Source organism: Haliotis rubra, unplaced genomic scaffold (genome assembly GCF_003918875.1).
Source record: "Haliotis rubra isolate DU_JTF1 unplaced genomic scaffold, ASM391887v1 Scf52, whole genome shotgun sequence".
Taxonomy (NCBI): domain Eukaryota; kingdom Metazoa; phylum Mollusca; class Gastropoda; order Lepetellida; family Haliotidae; genus Haliotis; species Haliotis rubra.
Genome location: NW_025767213.1, coordinates 370,818 through 390,174, shown reverse-complemented (window position 1 = coordinate 390,174; position 19,357 = coordinate 370,818). Strand labels below are relative to the sequence as shown.

The window sequence follows — 19,357 nt, the reverse complement described above, 5'->3', positions numbered from 1 at the left end:
ATTTTCATCCTTAGTATGCCTAAACCATGACCATATGTGGCAGACAAGGACCAACTGGGATGCAAGGACGACCATGAGATGCTGACTGGCTATGTCCTGGTCTGAAGGATTTGCAATCTCAACAGCTTACCTGCCTCAGGCTTTATTGTATGAAACTTAAGTAGAGAAAAGGGCCTTGTTTCACAAAGCTATCGTAGCCCTACGACTGTCATAACTCTATACTGTAACATAGACTTATGACAGTCGTAGACCTATGACAGCTTTGTGAAACGGGGCCCAGTACCGTACTCACTTGTATATTTTGTTGCCAGTACATCTATTTTTGTACAGATATGTCATTTGAAATTTATCATTGTTGGCTATTGATGCATAACATGGGAGCTCAACTGTAATCGTGTCATTGATTGTACCTGTTGTTAATTTGGTGATAATAAAAAATGTTATGTGGCAAATAAATGTTTTTTGTTTTGAACTAAGGCCAGACCAATTTTATTTCTTGTTGAATGGATCCGCCTGTCATATTTTTTCAAGAATAAAAATAACAATTAATTTTCACCACTCAAAAAATAAAATCCTAATGTTTTTATTGGCCAAAAATGTAAACATACAAGAAATTTTGTTTTTAGATTGTTTTTTTCCCCATATACACTTCACAAATTGCCAAAAGTAACATACTTTGAGTATTTAGAAGGAATATTACTTTGACTGGTGATTTTATTTTTATTTTTTTCCCCTCCTGCCTTTAGGTTTTCTGAGGACAAAAATCTGTAAAACAAGACATAGAATTGGTCTGGCCTAAAGAACAATATAAATATACCCAATGTATCCTGTAACATAGCCAAGGACAGCCTTGTTCGTTAAGGCGTTCGCACTTAACGCCGAAGACCCTGGATTAATTCTGTATGTGGGTACTATGTGTGGAACCCTTTTCTGGTGTAGTTGGACATGAGTGGGTGAGTTTAGTTTTACGCCGCTTTTAGCAATATTCCAGCAATATCACGGCGGGGACATCAGAAATGGGCTTCACACATTGTGCCCATGTGGGGAATCAAACCCAGGTCTTCTGCATGACGAGCGAACGCATTAACCACTAGGCTACCCCTGGACATATTGCTCGAAGATTGCTAAAAACAATTTCTAAGATGCTTCGGTGAAAGATCAAAGGCACCGACAGTACTTTATTAGACGATAATGTGCACTTTTTGCATTACGTCACAATGTATTGGCGTCACAAGGCCCCCTCGTAATCGAACACTTTTGCATTACGTCACAATGTAAGCGAAGTCACGATGCATCTCAGTTATCATCGCCTCGTACAGTCTCCTACAGTAAACTACTCAGTTGCATCCCGTTTCTTGGTTTGCAGCTGCTTCACGCAGATAACATCACTGGTGGATTCATTATGTTTATGTTTTCCGTCGGTTAAAATGTCACACAATTCAGCTCACAAGTTTTCAGTGACACGGTGACGTTCGCAATGTTTACATTCCCACAATGCAATCGTGGAATGTCGCTTGACTACTCAGCTGCATCTGGATGTACGGATCTAAACTTACGTTGGTATTAAAAATGCGACGTTCATATTGCCCCTTATGGGTTACGTTATAATAGTTCAGGGCGAAAGTGTACTTTATTACACTATACATGGTGGTAGAGCGAACTGTATTTCTTAAGTAGAAGAACAATGATTCATTCATAAGGAAATGATCCCAAGGAACAACCCCTGTGATCTAGTGGATGGAGCGTCTGCCCAGGGAGCGGAAGGTCTGTGATTTAATCCCCAACTGCTTCACATAAAACAAACTAAGAGATGGAACTGTCTGGCATTCATCATTAAATAGAATAAAACCAAGCGTCCAGGTGTGTTCAGCTTATGCCAGTCAGTATTCTGTGTCCTTATGTGGTCTTGTCAGAGTCAGTATACTGTTGAACTGAGAAAGTCTCTGAGTAAGATATAGTCTCCGTGTGAAGAACCTGATGTTATCAGGGTTCTGTGTCCCATTCACCTGTGTCCCATGATTTCGTGTCCCATTGTGTCCCATGAAAGTCTCCTATGTCAGAACACAGGGGTCAATGTCCCCATGCCAGAACAGGTACTTTGTGTCCATTTTCTGCTATAGTCTCATGTCAGAACAGGTACCTGTGTCCCATGCCAGTCTCCAATGACACCAGGTACCCTGTGTCCCAGAACAGTGTCCCATGAAAGGTACCTGTGTCCCATGAAAGTCTCCCATGTCAGAACAGGTCCCATGAAAGTGTCCCATGTCAGAAAGTCTGTCATGTAACAGAACAGGTACCCCTGTAATCCATGCCAGTCTCCCATGTCAGAACAGGTACCCTGTGTCCCATGTCAAACAGGTTTCTGTGTCCACAGAACACCCTGTGTCCCATGCTAGTCTCCCTGCATATGCTAGTCCATGCCAGAACAGGTACTTTGTGTCCCATGCTTCTCCCATGTCAGAACAGTGTACCCCCTGTGTCCCATGTCTCCCCATGTCAGAACAGGTACCCTGTGTCCCATGCCAGTCTCCCATGTCAGAACAGGTACTCTGTGTCCCATGCCTATGTCATCATGTCAGAACAGGTACCCTTGTCCCATGAAAGTGTCCCATGTCAGAACAGTCAAGAACAGGTACCCATGTGTCCCATGTCAGAACAGGTACCCTGTGTCCCATGTCCATGTCTCCCATGTCAGAACAGGGTACCCTGTGCTAGTCTCCCATGTCAGAACAGGTACCCCATGTCAGTCCTCATGAACAGGTCTGTCAGAACAGGTACCCTGTGTCCCATGAAAGTCTCCCATGTCAGAACAGGTACCCTGCATCCCATGTCAGAACAGGTACCCTGTGTCCCATGCCAGTCTCCCATGTCAGAACAGGTACCCTGTGTCCCATGCTAGTCTCCCATGTCAGAACAGGTACCCTGTGTCCCATGCCAGTCTCCCATGTCAGAACAGGTACCCTGTGTCCCATGACAGTCTCCCATGTCAGAACAGGTACCCTGTGTCCCATGCCAGTCTCCCATGTCAGAACAGGTACCTGTGTCCCATGCTAGTCTCCCATGTCAGAACAGGTACCCTGTATCCTGTGTCAGAACAGGTACCCTGTGTCCCATGCCAGTCTCCCATGTCAGAACAGGTACCCTGTGTCCCATGCCAGTCTCCCATGTCAGAACAGGTACCCTGTGTCCCATGCCAGTCTCCCATGTCAGAACAGGTACCCTGTGTCCCATGCCAGTTCCCCATGTCAGAACAGGTACCCTGTGTCCCATGCCAGTTCCCCATGTCAGAACAGGTACCCTGTGTCCCATGCCAGTTCCCCATGTCCAATGGCAATGTTCCTTTGCATAATAGGTCGCTATGTCCATGTCTTGCAACTGAATAGGTGCTCGGTAGGTGGGATAATATAACGCAGAGTCAACATGTTTTCACTTCAAGTCTCACATTTGGGATCTACTTATCCTGATATGCTTGCCGTTTAGTTCAATGGCAATAAAGTAAACACCATCACAAATACACATTTCAAAACTAATATGTTTATTTATACAGATAATAAAAAACCCAACAAGAATGACTGACTGTAAGCCACAAAGCTCTTGTTGGCTTAATGTCTAACAAAGCAAAGATGAGAGAAGGATGACTTGAACACAACCACAAATTACATGAGATTGACATGACAAAACAAGATGACATTTATCCAGGGGAGTTACCTCCCATAGTTTGAGAAAAAGATTAAGATGGGGGAAAATTCCTATTTGTATTTTCACCTAAAATATCTAGTTTCTCAAATTAGTCAAATAATAATCAATGGCAGAATCTGTTCCCAATAGAAGAAACAATATCACGTAGAGGTAAATTCAGAAACCCACAGTAGTCTGTAATGTCTGTGAGTGATCATTACAGACACAACCTTCCTCTGCAATATATTTCCATCCAATCTGGAATTAGCATCAGCAACACATTTAGCTCACAACAGACAGGTAATGAATCTGTATTTGACTCTCAATATAGGCAATAGTTTGGAAGACTAGGTGGCTGTGGCACTGAGAACAGGATGCAAAAATGTCTTATGGTGTGATCGGATATATTCCAGCATTACCCCATTGGTCAGTAGATAATCTATGCCCAGGTGATCCACACTGTCATGGTGTATTGACAACTAACCCAGTGACCACCCAATCCTCAATAACACATCTGCTATTGTCAATCTCTCATATCCCTACTGTAACACTTTACTACCTACTGTAAGGCATGAATACCCAGGTATATCTATCACCTCCTTTCTGAAATGCATGAATACCCAGGTATATCTATAACATCCTTCTGTATCGCATGAATACCCATGGTATATCTATCACATCCTGTATCGCACGAATACCCATGGTATATCTATCACATCCTTCTATATCACATGAATACACATCATATATCAATCACATCCCCCCTGTAATCCATGAATATCCACGATATACCTTCATATCCTTTTTGAAACACATGAATACCCAAGGAATATCTATCTCATCCCTTCTGCAAGACATGAATGAACATGCTACATCTATCTCATCCCTCCTGTAACATTCAAATACCCAAGGTATATCCATTTCATCTCTTCTGTTACCGGTATGCATCAATACCCAAGGTCTCATCTCTTCTGTAACAATTGAATACCCATGGTAAAGCTATAATGTCCCAGCTGTAATGGTATATCTTTTTTATTCCTTTTATAATCATGGGAAAATCCTATGCACCTCTATCTGAAACCTCTTACACATGAATACTGATGGTATATCTGTCTAAACCTATTGCAGTTAACCCTTGGAAATCTCATGAAAATGTGATGGATTCACTTACACATACTCTTTGAAACTGAACTGCCAATGGGGTAGCCACAACGAGGAGTTAACTCAGATGCTATGTGCCTCACAACTAAAACCTTATAGCCCTAGAATGAGACTCAACCTTAGCTTAGTAGTCAAATTGTTCCATGATTTTTAAACTGACTACACATTTTACATATAATTGGTTTTCACTAAGGCCTTTTATAATATTTAAAGGGGCTAAAAACTAATTTCAATGAGGTGGTCAATAATAAAAATTCAACTTCCAGAGTAATACTGCCAATTTTGAATTAAAAACAAATCTGTAAATCACACCTTCATGGAAGTACGATTCTGTAAAAGCATCCAAAGATACAGACAAATATCACTGTCAAAGTATAAGGGATCAACGTAAAGACTTTCAGTTGAGCAAGCTTTAATAACAAAACTAAAACATTATTTTCAAAGATAGAATATTGAGGAACCAAGCTTTTCCTTCACACAACCATAAGTTTGACAGATCAAAGTATGACACAATGGCGTTTGGCTGAATTTGATTTTTCTGTAAGCATAAATATTTTCTGACACATTATTCACCATTTCTTACCAAATCTGGCGTTGCTTTTATTTCACTTAACTGTAAAACATGTTGGAATTTATTGTAGGATTGGCAAAATGTATTTATTGTTTTTCCAATTCCAAATTTTTCATTTGGTACAAGGCCAAATGTGCACATATGATGAAACAGCTCTGTATCCTCATCAAACATTGAGAAAAATGCCCATGTGAGCGGAGACGGAAACTTCAAAGTTGAAATATAAAGGACAGGGAAAATACTACAATGTAAACAGTCATCACACAAACATCAAGTGAGAATAACAAACTATCAACATAACATTGTTTTCACAGATCATAAAATCCATCACAACACAAATATGGACTACTGATCAGGGGAGACAAATCTGTAACAGTGCCTAGAAAACAAGTGGTCTATATGTACATTCTTACAACTATATACATCTGTCCGGCCCAAATTTGCATTGGTTCTGTGCAAAATTTATTAAGATGCATTACCCTTGAAACAAGTCAATCTCTTATGAACACATTGCGTACCTGAAATAGTCACTACCACAAAGTCGCTTGTACCACAGTGTACCACATGATTACAATTATACGCATGACCTTGGGATGCGGCAAGGGCCTGTCATTGATAACAGGGGAGATAATCAGACAAAACAATCACAGGATCTGGGTATGGTCTTCAAAAGTCCTAAATAATGACTTCCATGAAACAAATAGAAGTTGGCATAAGCACTCCCAAGTTGTGCAATAACTGCAAAACTTCGCCAGAAGCCATCTGGACAATTTTTAAAGTCATCTATTTTATAAACTTATCTATTGCACCCTAAGTACATGACAGGTCCCTATACAGGCATGAATGGACATAAATGGGGTAGAGCATAATATTACACCCTACCAGACTCACATGTGGCACTGGGAGCTTATTAACAGTTACAGAAATCTATGTACATGCGTTGTCACAGTGTCTGTACCCAATGTAAATGAAATACCACTTTCCAAAGTATATTTACTCATATCCATGAATACAGAAAACACAGTGAACATTTTCACTTTGACATGAGTGGCACTTAAAGGAAATTATAACATTGGTACCCTTTTAGTTGGCTAACCACCATTTACCATATTCTTCATAAAAAACACCCTGCAAGAAGTGCCTCCTGTTCCTGAAAGCTCAATCTGTTCAAAATTCTAGACTCATCTGAGAGTAATTTATTAACGCACCACCTACTAACATTAATAGATACATGATAGATATATTTTCCTTTGTGTATTACAGAATACAGAAGAGCAATAGGTATGTATATTTGTCTGGAAAATAACAAAATCATTTAAGTTTCATCACTGAAGTAAAAACTCCCTCCCTTTCTCAATTAAACATTTTTCTTAGTAATTTGGGTGCTTATTATGGTGAATATGGTACTTGCTTACGGTGCCAAGTGAATCTGGTGAATGGTAATCCATCGTAACGTAATACCAGCATGACTTCCATCGTAAGGTAATACCAACATGACTTCCATCGTAAGTTATACCAGCATGACTTACATCGTAAGGTCATACCAACATGTCTTCCATTATGAAGTAATTCCAACATGACTTCCATCGTAAGGTAATACTGACATGACTTCCATCGTAATGTAATAACGGCCTGACTTCCATCGTAAGGTAATACCAACATGACTTCCATCGTAAGGTAATACCAACATGACTTCCATCGTATGGTAATACCGACATGACTTCCATCGTAAGGTAATACCGACATGACTTCCATCGTATGGTAATACCAACATGACTTCAATCGTAAGGCAATACCAACATGACTTCCATCGTAAGGTAATACCAACATGACTTCCATCGTAAGGTAATACCAACATGACTTCCATCATAAGGTAATACCGACATGACTTCCATCGTAAGGTAATACCAACATGACTTCCATCGTAAGGTAATACCAACATGACTTCCATCGTAAGGTAATACCGACATGACTTCCATCGTAAGGTCATACCGACATGACTTCCATCGTAAGGTAATACCGACATGACTTCCATCGTAAGGTAATACCAACATGACTTCCATCGTAAGGTAATACCGACATGACTTCTATCATAAGGTAATACCGACATGACTTCCATCGTAAGGTAATACCGACATGACTTCCATGGTAAGGTAATACCAACATGACTTCCATCGTAAGGTAATACCGACATGACTTCCATCGTAAGGTAATACCGACATGACTTCCATCGTAAGGTCATACCGACATGACTTCCATCATAAGGTAATACCGACATGACTTCCATCGTAAGGTAAAACCGACATGACTTCCATCATAAGCATATATTACAGCTATTGGAATATATTACTACGACAGCTGCAAGTTCATGTTATGACCATTGTAGATATTGTTACAACAGTTGCAAACTTTCACAAGGTAATATAACAAAAATCATAGCTGGACATAATTGTTGCATGTTTACCACTGCAATACAAACAAATATCATCACATGGATGTCAACTATGCTACTCAACTTTTGCAAGGGGTATTGAGATTTTCCACACAATTATGTACTCTACTGAAAAACCTTCAGGACTAACCAATTCCTTCATATTACTGACATGATCGGCCTGGGATAAAGCAATATGCAAGAAACGACTGGTCCCTAACTTCTGTTGAGTCAAATATATACAGTACAAAACATACACATGGTAACAATCTGTTTTTGAAATGAAGATATTTTTGTAGTTACTTGAAATGCAGTTGATGTAGTACATTCTCCTCACAGCATACTAAAGTCTCTGATCCAATGTGTGTTTGTCGTTTGGGTCATGTGACACACAAATACATCGTAGAATTGTACTGAGTACTTCACAAAGCAGGGCAATATGGGCTGCATGTACTCAATATTTACACAGTCCATTGGGTCATGAGTGGAACGGAAAAACGAGTGCATGAGCTGATAAATGGAGGATCACAATACTGTTTCATTGGGTTAAAAATGAACACTTGTGAAAACACAAAGATTGTTTTCACCTTGATTGTTGTAGCCACAGCACTTCCTTTACACAGAATAATGATCTAAATCAAATCAGAGTCAAATTATATGAACTCAGAATAACCCAGACAGAAGTTGAGCAGTATATACTGACATATATTACAGCAACCGATAGCCCATAAAAGGAGTTAATGGGCAGGTAACTCTGCCATCTATTCTGCAGCTGTCACACAATGTTTGCCAATTTCATTTTTGTGTGACAAAGCCTTGGCTGATAATATCAACACAAAACATCCACAACTCTGAAATATGTTCATGATTCAATGAACAAAGTATTGCACACATTATAAACAAATAAAATATAACTTGGACTTTCTACAAATTATTGCAAATACTGGTACCCTCTGCTCAATGTTCACATTACTTGGTCAAAAAATAACACTGTTATTGCTGTTGTAGCTGGCCGCCGTATAAAGGACAGTCATTTATACTGATTAACAGAGCCAAGGATGTATGGGGAGTGTTTTGTACACTATCAGAAAGGGAAGTGATTCAAGCCTCGCTCTTGCAAAACAGAGGGCAATGCAGGCGGACCTCCACCATTTTCAAAAGCACTATTACAAAAGTGTGCTAGAATGGTTGTAATATAATGATGTTATTTCATTCTTTGAAAAAGATTTATTTTTAAAAATCTTAACAGTGTAAAATCCAAACATTTATTAAAAGTCCCATTAAAAGTGGCATTCAGGGGCTGTGGTATAAATGGCATTTTTCCTTCTGTATTGTCTTGCGAGTGATCATGTAATACCAACTGCAAGTATAAATGTTTACACAATAAAATCACTAAACATTAAAGAATAACAAAAGTTTAGTACAGTGACTTGTCTTGATGATTTAGTCTTTGGTATTATAATGTAACATTTCATTGCTGAGCTTGTACCTTTACCAAACAATTATTAAAGTCACATTGAAATATCATACAGTCTTCAGTATTCCAAAATATATACTTTCAGTATTTATCATCTTACATGTTCTGTCACAGAAATGAAAGCAGATTTATGTCCTCCCCGCAGACTGACCATCTGCATTCAGGCTCTTGTGAGTGAGTTTAATTTAATGCTGCACTCAGCAATGTTTTTACAAGCATGGGTTACTGAAGATCAATTCTAACCCGGATTTTCACGGGTCTCAGGCTCTTGTACACACCTTGAGCCTACATTCTCATTAGACAGCTCGTGCAACATAGGGTCACAATCTTCAATACCTGCCAATGGTTGGGTTTGAAATTTTCATGAATGGTTGGTCCCTGGATTGACTGAATTTTACATCTCAATTCCCATTAGTTACCCTCTGTACTTACATGTGATGGAGTGAGTGAGTGAGTTTGGTTTTAAGCCGCTTTTAGCAAATATTTAGCAATATTACGGCAGGGGACACCAGAAATGGGCTTCACACATTGTACCCATGTGGGGAATCAAACCTGGGTCTTCAGTGTGACGGCCGAACGCATTAACCACTAGGCTACCCTGACACCCTCGTGTGATGGAGGATTACTATGTGCTTGCGATTATATGCCTCACTTTTGAGTGTGGGTTTGAATCCTGGATGGGTCTCAATCTCCCAAAAGAACTAGAACCAGTATTTACTGAGAAAGTGTAATCACAAATTTGAAGATATGTTACATTGTATATAAGCTGGTGAAGTATGGCAGTTTGTAAACACTGGAAAATACACAATGCCAGTTAGTACTTATGTTGCAATATTTGGTAGCAAAAAAGGTATTTCAGGCTTTCCATAAATTTTCAAATTTTAGACTGACTGAGTTTGGTTTTACGCCGCTTTTAGCAATATTCCAGCAACATCACGGCGGGGGACACCAGAAATGGGCTTCACACATTGTACCTATGTGGGGATTCGAACCCGGGTCTTCGGCATGACGAGCCAACGCTTTAACCACTAGGCTACCCCACTGCCCTCAAAATTTAGAAGAAATGAAGGCTGTAAAGAATGATTCACATGAAATATCTGTGGAAATGTTTAGTTACTTCCAGTAGCCTTGTACTTCATCTGTATGTACCAAGTACAAAATCTGGTGATGCTAGCAAACCTCGAGGGAACACAAATGTAACTATTTATGAGAATGAAATAGTGTCAATGTTTTCCGCAAATTCAGATAAAGAATAAACAATACATGAACAATAGTAAACACATACGCCCTGTGATCATAATGTACTCTCCCTCTCCCTCAATGTCTCAAAGTGGGTGTCGAAAAGATTTTCATGACCTTCTTTGAAGCCATGTTAGCATGACTAGACCACATTTCATTCAAGCAAGAAGCTAGGCAAGGAAAGATAACCCTATGTCTCCCAATCCAGATAATCTACACATTCACAGAACAAATATTGAAACTGGACAAAATCAAACATTATTGATCATCCTAAAATGTTGTCTTAATGACTCATACAATGATGAGAAATACAAACTTTCAACAGCCTAAAATATTCTTAGAAATGACTTAATCACATGAACACCAGTGCCATTAAGAGGAATTAGGTGGACATGAACTATGAATGAAGCTCTTGAAAGGTATTTAGAAGTTGGACAAACATGAATCCATGACACGTTTTTATGGATGTACGTTCTCCCACCTTGCGTTTTGTTAACATGTTTTATCTATATATATTCACTCTGTGCACTGACTCAGTATACACCTAATGAAGGAGCAAGAATTAGCTCTGAAACGTCGTATAAAGAATAAAAAGAAGTTGTTATCATCAAAACATGTCATGTATTCATGAACTACAAAGATCCTAGTACAGAAGCACAACACACAAACCAGGAAGCACCCACTTTGTAACATACATATATCAACAGAACCCTTAGCAAAAATATTTGGCTGTTCACTGAAAGCTATTGAGCTGATGATGACGGAGTAGTGAGTGAGTCAGGTTTAAAGCTGCTTTGATCAGTATTCTTGAAACATTACGGCTTGTTGGTGTGTAAGGGAAAGCCCAAAGTTCAGGTTTCACACCTTTACCATGTTATGAATACACAATGCCATTTTAGGAAGTGGTCAAATGTAACATATGTCATATTTGGGATTACACTTTCTTAGTAAAGTACAAATTCCAAAAAGGACTAGAAATTGCACTATACTAAGAAAGTGTAATCCCAAATATAACATGTTACATTTGACCAGACCCGTGAAGAACCGGGATAGAATAGGTCTTCAGCAACCCATGTGCTTGCCATAAAAGGCGACTATGCTTGTCGTAAGAGGCGACTAACAGGATCGGGTGGTCAGTTTAGCTGACTTGGTTGACACATGCCATCGGTTCCCAATTGCGCAGATCGATGCTCATGCTGCTGATCACTGGATTGTCTGGTCCAGACTCGATTATTTACAGACCGCTGCCATATAGCTGGGATATTGCTGAGTGCGGCGTAAAACTAAACTCACTCACTCACTTACATTTGACAACTTTCTAAAATGGCAATGTGTAATCATAGCTTTCGGACGTGTGAGTCGTGCCAATTTACACTTCTCAGAGTGGTACACAAAGTCTGAAGTCTCGACTACCAGAAAACGGACTTCCATTTTTGTGGAAGCAGCGGTGGCTGAGCGGGTTAGGCGGTTGACTTTGTGTGCTGGCGATTAGGTGCCTGACTCTGAGGGTGTGGGTTGGAATCTCGCATTGGAGTCAAGCCCACAAAAAGTACTAGAATTTGTACTTTACTTAGAAAGTGTAATCCCAAATATGACAACATATGTTACGTTTACCACTTTCATGAAAACCTTGGTATGGTGCTGACATAATTAAAAACACAATAAAATCCAGAACCCAATATCATAAGTTTCAAAGTTTCAAAGCCTGATTGAGATGAGGCTGATACTTGGTACACTGACTGACTGAGTTTGGTTTTACGCGCTTTTAGCAATATTCCAGCAACATCACGGCGGGGGACACCAGAAATGGGCTTCACACATTGTGCCCATGTGGGGATTCGAACCCGGGTCTTGGTGCTGATGAGCGCTTTAACCATTAGCTTTCTGATACTTGGTAGGCACCCACAAAGATAATGGTACAGAGAATGGTAATGTGTCACTCTACTATACATGAATGTCACAAAGATAATGGTACAAACAGAGAATGTAGGCATGTGTCGTAACTCTACATGAATGTCACAAAGATAATGGTACAAACAGAGAATGTAGGCATGTGTCATAACTCTACATGAATGTCACAAAGATAATGGTACAAACAGAGAATGTAGGCATGTGTCGTAACTCTACATGAATGTCACAAAGATAATGGTACAAACAGAGAATGTAGGCATGTGTCGTAACTCTACATGAATGTCACAAAGATAATGGTACAAACAGAGAATGTAGGCATGTGTCGTAACTCTACATGAATGTCACAAAGATAATGGTACAAACAGAGAATGGTAGGCATGTGTCAGTAACTCTACATGAATGTCACAAAGATAATGGTACAAACAGAGAATGTAGGCATGTGTCGTAACTCTACATGAATGTCACAAAGATAATGGTACAAACAGAGAATGTAGGCATGTGTCGTAACTCTACATGAATGTCACCAAGATAATGGTACAAACAGAGAATGTAGGCATGTGTCGTAACTCTACATGAATGTCAAAGATAATGGTACAAACAGAGAATGTAGGCATGTGTCGTCATGTGTAACTCTACATGAATGTTTTTGTCTTCTTCAATAATACAGTATAATATATCTCCATTCTGTTATGATGAATATGCTGGACCTCGACTAACAATAACCATTCAATCAAATATTATTTGCAAGAGAATTTCCATGTTAAGTTACTGATATTACTTGTTTATGATTAAAATGTAGTTTAGAGAATGTCTTTCAAAACTGTTGGCTGTTTGTCACAAGAGAAAGATTACAGAACCATTTGTTGATAAAGTGAAATTAGAAAATGTCATTTTCAATGTACTGATCACGTTTAATTATTAACGCAAGTTGTAAAGAGATTTAGTGGTAGGGAAAATGTTATAGTGAGTTTTTAGCTTTACACCACACTCAGCAATATGGCTGGAAATCTTTTAATAGGATTTTAACATTTGTGAACTTTTTGTAATACATTCCCATCCTTAAAACACACAATAAAGGAAAGCAACAAGTAGCTGTGATGAAGGGACACTGAATCTAGGAATACGGCTAGAGACAACACATGGAATATCACCACAGTAGCTCAAACAGATGAGTAAAAGCATGCATGGATGACCGGCAACCCGTGATGGCTTCCCCTGTTGGCTATGATAGGATGGTGCCCTAAGATGACAATGTTAGATTGGCATTCCCATAAGAAAATGTTTACATGGCATGCTAAAACGTCAATGTTAAGATGGCACCCCAATATGACAATGTTGGAAAGGCATCCCAATATGACAATGTGGGGATGGAACCCCAGTATGACAGGATGGCACCCCAATATGACAATATGACAATGTCAGGGAGGCACCCCAATATGACAATGCCAGGGAGGCACCCCAATATGACAATGTTGGGGAGGCACCTCAATATGACAATGTCGGGGAGGCATCCCAATATGACAATGTCAGGGAGGCACCCCAATATGACAATGTCAGGGAGGCACCCCAATATGACAATGTCAGGGAGGCACCCCAATATGACAATGTCAGGGAGGCACCCCAATATGACAATGTTGGGGAGGCACCCCAATATGACAATGTCAGGGAGGCATCCCAATATGACAATGTCCCAATAGACAATGCACAATGTCAGGGGAGGCACACCAATATGACAATGTCGGGAGGCATCCCAATATGACAATGTCGGGAGGCACCCAAATATGACAATGTTGGGAGGGAACCCCAATATGACAATGCCGGGGAGGCACCCCAATATGACAATGTCAGGGAGGCACCCAAATATGACAATGTTGGGATGGAACCCAAATATGACAATATGACAATGTCAATGTCAGGGAGGCATCCCAATATGACAATGTTTGGGAGGCACCCCAATATGACAATGTCGGGGAGGCACCCCAATATGACAATGTTGGGGAGGCATCCCAATATGACAATGTCGGGGAGGCACCTCAATATGACAATGTTGGGGAGGCACCCCAATATGACAATGTTGGGGAGGCACCTCAATATGACAATGGATGGCACCTCAATATGACAATGTTGGGGAGGCATCCCAATATGACAATGTCGGGGAGGCATCTCAATATGACAATGTTGGGGAGGCATCCCAATATGACAATGTTGGGGAGGCACCTCAATATGACAATGTTGGGGAGGCACCTCAATATGACAATGTTGGGGAGGCACCTCAATATGACAATGTTGGGGAGGCACCTCAATATGACAATGTTGGGGAGGCACCTCAATATGACAGGATGGCACCTCAATATGACAATGTTGGGATGGCTCCCTAAAAAGACAACATGACAATATTGGCACCCTAACATGACCAATCTCTTGCAGTTGTTAAACTGTTGGGGTCCCTGGGTATGGCATGATGAATGGAGTTACCATGGCTACAATGTCATTGTTCAAGGCACTACAAGACACTGATCTTTATGGCAGTAACAATTAAAACAGTACCAGCTAAAAACAAAACAATTTCTTCACTCAAACCATACATGAGGACTGCATGAACACTATGAACACTGAAGACGTATATGAAAAAGAGAAGAAAATTTGGGCATGTTTGTCAACATCGATAATTATTGGGATGAAGAAGGGAAGATAAATACTGAGAACACAAAGAACAGAATAACAAGGATGTGTGGTTTACCAGCGTCAGTTAATCTCTCACAGAACATCACATATATCATGTCATGGCAACAATATATCATCCTTGTCATGTTTTTCCAAAGTTGAATTATATTATTAATACACTTGTCAATCCTGACATGTCAGAGTTACAAACATGAAAGCGTGTAAAATGTTACTTATATTCTCGGATATCTTCTTTCAGTAAGGCTGTATGTCCCATTATGGCAGCAGCTCAAGCCTCCTGTTGCATCCTCGGCAATCAGGGTACTAGCACTAGGAGAGTGTATTTACAACCCTGGGTATAACAACAGATGTAAACTGCAGCTATCAGCTTATAACTGCCATATGTAACACAGCCTGTAGAAGTAGCTTGTATTTACACTCCAGCAACGGAAAATATCATCTCAATATACACCAGAGTATATAACTACAACCACAATGTATCAAGGCTACAAATACAACAGCCTGCAACAGAGCATGTTTTGTTTTCCTGTTGCTTAACACCACTTTCAGCAGTATTCCAGCCATACAACAGCGTTCTGTAATCAAATCTGGTCCAGAAAATCTAGAGATTGACAGCAGGAGCAACTATCTATGCAACTGGGATATCATGGGAGCAGTGCAGAACCTGTTGGCCTGATAAAATACACTCAGTTTATTAATACTACAGAAAGAGTACAACTCATTTATACATTTTCTGGAGCATACATTCTTTCATTCTCTTCCCACAGAGGTCACTTGTCATATCTTCCTACGAACCTCTGTTCTAATACTCGTAACATCCCCTAGTGGCAAAAAATCGCAAGACAAATTATCTCCCTTCTTTCTATCTAATCAGAACACGTGTTACGTCAACTTAGATCCAACTTGACTAATACAAGCAAATGTGGCAATGGAGACGCTATTGATCCGCCATTACATGACTGAGATCTGTCTAGAAGAAACGTTTGCGTATCACACAGGGGAATAGGTTCTAGTTTTCCTGAAGCATACGGAAATTACAGAGGCCTTGCGAATGATCACTTTTGAAACAACGTTGCTGCACAACAAAATCTGATTGCAACCAATCACGAATCCTGAACACTCACACCATTAAAGGGCCATATTAGAACAGAGGTAGATATGACTTGAGTAACCTCTGTGAAAAGAGAATGACATTCTTTGTACTTCATTTGGAGCACATGACATTCATACTTCTGGAGTGTAAATACTGAATACTTCTTACCGAGTGTCAATACTTAGTGTATACATAGTAGGGGTGAAATGATACAGCAGGGGCATGATACAATACATATCTCATACATCATGATACTATGTGTTTGTGACAGCTTTACTCATGTCAAATCGCTAGGAAACTTCTTGACCATAAATATTTCAGTGCAGGTCCACAGCTAGCTGTAGAAACGTGTAAATGTATTAAACTTCAAAAGCTAATAATTTCTTTTTGCAATATTTGACTAAAAAACATTCTGGGGGTGGGTGGTGTCAGAAAATGAGTGGTATGTATTTCGGTAAGAGTATCGTCTTGTATCGATTGAGGCAAAAAAACATACTGGGTACTGTAGTGTTGCATGAGACTCAAGATGCACAGATGCACTGGTGTATGGTTTCATCCCTAATACACAGATGGTATCGGCAGCTGGTTGGATGTTGTACACGGCTACAGGATAGCAGCTGAAGAAAAGCAGTGGATAACAGTCGTACTTCTGAAAACTATGACTGGTAAATAAACATTAAATGCAGTTTCAAATGCAAAAATACGATGAAGAGGGTATCAATACCATGACCAGAATATGAACACTATGTCCAGAGTATTAATATTACAGTTAGAGTATATATACTATGGTCATAATATATATACTATGTCTGGAGTATAAATACTATGGACATGGTATAAGTACTATTAATGGAGTATAAATACTATGGACATGGTATAAATACTATGTTCATTGTATGAATACTGTCCAAGGTATAAATACCATGGTCAGGATATAAATACTATGAGCAGAGTATAGATATTATGACCAGGCTATAAATACTGTAGCCAGAATATAAATCCAATGGCCTGCCTATAAATCCTATGGCCAGAGTATAAATACTTTGACCAAGGTATTTTTTCATAGGTAGGAATTAAATGCAAAATGAGTATACCTAAATACCATGGCCAAGGCATAAATGCAATATGAAGAGTATAAATACTAAGGAGACGGTATAAACACAATAAGCGCAGGTACTATAGACACATCATAAATACTATAATCACCACATACACTGGAGTGACAACAGAGGTTCTCGTCCTGGGCGCCAGGGGACGAGATAATCTGACAAATGTCTGTCAACAACATACACTGAATATCCACCGAGGAACTTATCAAAATACTGTAGTATTATGTGTACCATAGGTATGTTAACACCCAAAGCATGAACTCGGATTCCCCTCCAGATGTGGGTGTGGTATGGCACATGGGTTGACTGAGCAATGTTATGGCATGTCTGTTATGACACTGTTGTGTCGTGTCTTCCTTCCGCCTGAACCGCCTCGGCTATCGTCCACGTTTTTGGCAGCAATGAGCAGAGCTGCAGTTTTATTGAAGTCAATCATTGCGTAACTGTCCGTTTTTCGACATGGGGATTCTGGGAAGGATCCAAAACTGGTGGGTGATGTTGGCGAAGCACTAGCTCCGTTGGTTCCATTGTCCATGGGCTGGTTCTTCAGATCCAGGGTAATGTAGTTCACTTTCAAAATTTCTTTATGCCGAGACCTAGGAGGCGGGGAGTTTTCTCCCAGGTCCAAATTTGCATAATTAGGTTCTGACTGCTGTTTGACAGCTGCTCCATTAGGAATGGGTTTCTCATGTACTGTCTGTGGGCAATCAGCAACAACATTCACATATGTAGGACATGCAGCACCCCCTTCCTCATCACCATCTGGGGAGACCGCTCCAATGTCATCCACACCAACAGCTCCTGCCCCTCCGATACTGAGACTATGCCGCGAGTCTCCTGCACCACTGTCTCTCCGAATCACATCACCATCTTCACCTAGATTTTCAGCAAGGTTCTCTGTGCTCTCAAGGTCTAACACAGCGTACGTCACTTGTGGGTGATCGGGCTCTGCTGGGGGCAGGGGGCCATTATGAAGTAAGTCCATCAATGCTGCTGCGTTGTCCATGCTTGTACACCCCGGTCGCGTCGCCGTGCTTCCCGTATTGATGTACTCATGCAAGTCATTGTTTATAGTGCCGTTAATATAGTGATGAGCACTGCCATTACTGGTGACGGAATCAGTCCTGTTGGTCATGAATATTCCGTCCATATCTGTCGGCGTGTCCACCATGCTCTGCGGCCGGCTGTTGGGGCGACTAGATGGTGGCAGGATGTTATGACTGACCCGGCTGCTGTCTTCCTGCCCAGCTCGCTGGATGCAGTCTTGGACTGTGTTAAACAAGGCCTCCGCATTACGACACTTGAAGGCGTAAATACCAGCACCTGTGGGACAGCGTCTCCCGCTCTCAAAGGAAAACAATTCTGCGTCAAAACCGTATCTCCTTAGACATCGTAGCGGCCATCGGATGGCTTCCTTGCCTTTCTGGATGAGGATGAGCTCAGTGTCGCTGACCTCGATCTTCCCAGGGTTCAGTTCCTGCCCTTGTTCATCAACATTGTAAACACGGAAGACGCGTGAATTCAGATCTCCACTACGACTACGAGAGAAGCTGCAGCCCATTATTGGCAATCCTAGTCACCTGCAACAAAAACAGAATATTAGTGACTCAACAGATTCCATATAGGGATCCTAAACATATATGCATCAGATTTGGTCAATACAGATATATTATGGTGAAGGTTTCACCTCAACAGTCTATATACCAGGGAAGGTTTCACCTCAACAGTCTATATACCAGGGAAGGTCTCACCTCAACAGTCTATATACCAGGGAAGGTTTCACCTCAACAGTCTATATACCAGGGAAGGTTTCACCTCAACAGTCTATATACCAGGAAGGTTTCACCTCAACAGTCTATATACCAGGGAAGGTTTCACCTCAACAGTCTATATACCAGGGAAGGTTTCACCTCAACAGTCTATATACCAGGGAAGGTTTCACCTCAACAGTCTATATACCAGGGAAAGAACAGTCTATATACAACCTCACCTCAACAGTCTA

The 19,357-nt window shown here is 40.4% G+C and overlaps 1 protein-coding gene across 3 annotated transcripts in view; it reads right to left on the bottom strand.

Annotated features, from left to right (window-relative positions):
• Positions 1 to 16,083: 16,083 nt before the first annotated feature.
• LOC124292512 (fibroblast growth factor receptor substrate 3-like) overlaps positions 16,084 to 19,357 on the bottom strand; it is a 45,892-nt gene continuing 42,618 nt past the window's right edge. For 2 of the 3 annotated variants that reach the window (XM_046729630.1, XM_046729632.1), the window contains one exon: positions 16,084 to 18,935. In XM_046729630.1, the coding sequence (XP_046585586.1) occupies positions 17,672 to 18,916 (1,245 nt within the window). In that variant the 5' untranslated portion in view covers positions 18,917 to 18,935 and the 3' untranslated portion in view covers positions 16,084 to 17,671. Of the gene's footprint in view, positions 18,939 to 19,357 lie in introns of all 3 variants that reach the window. The other variant, XM_046729631.1, reaches the window with a different exon arrangement.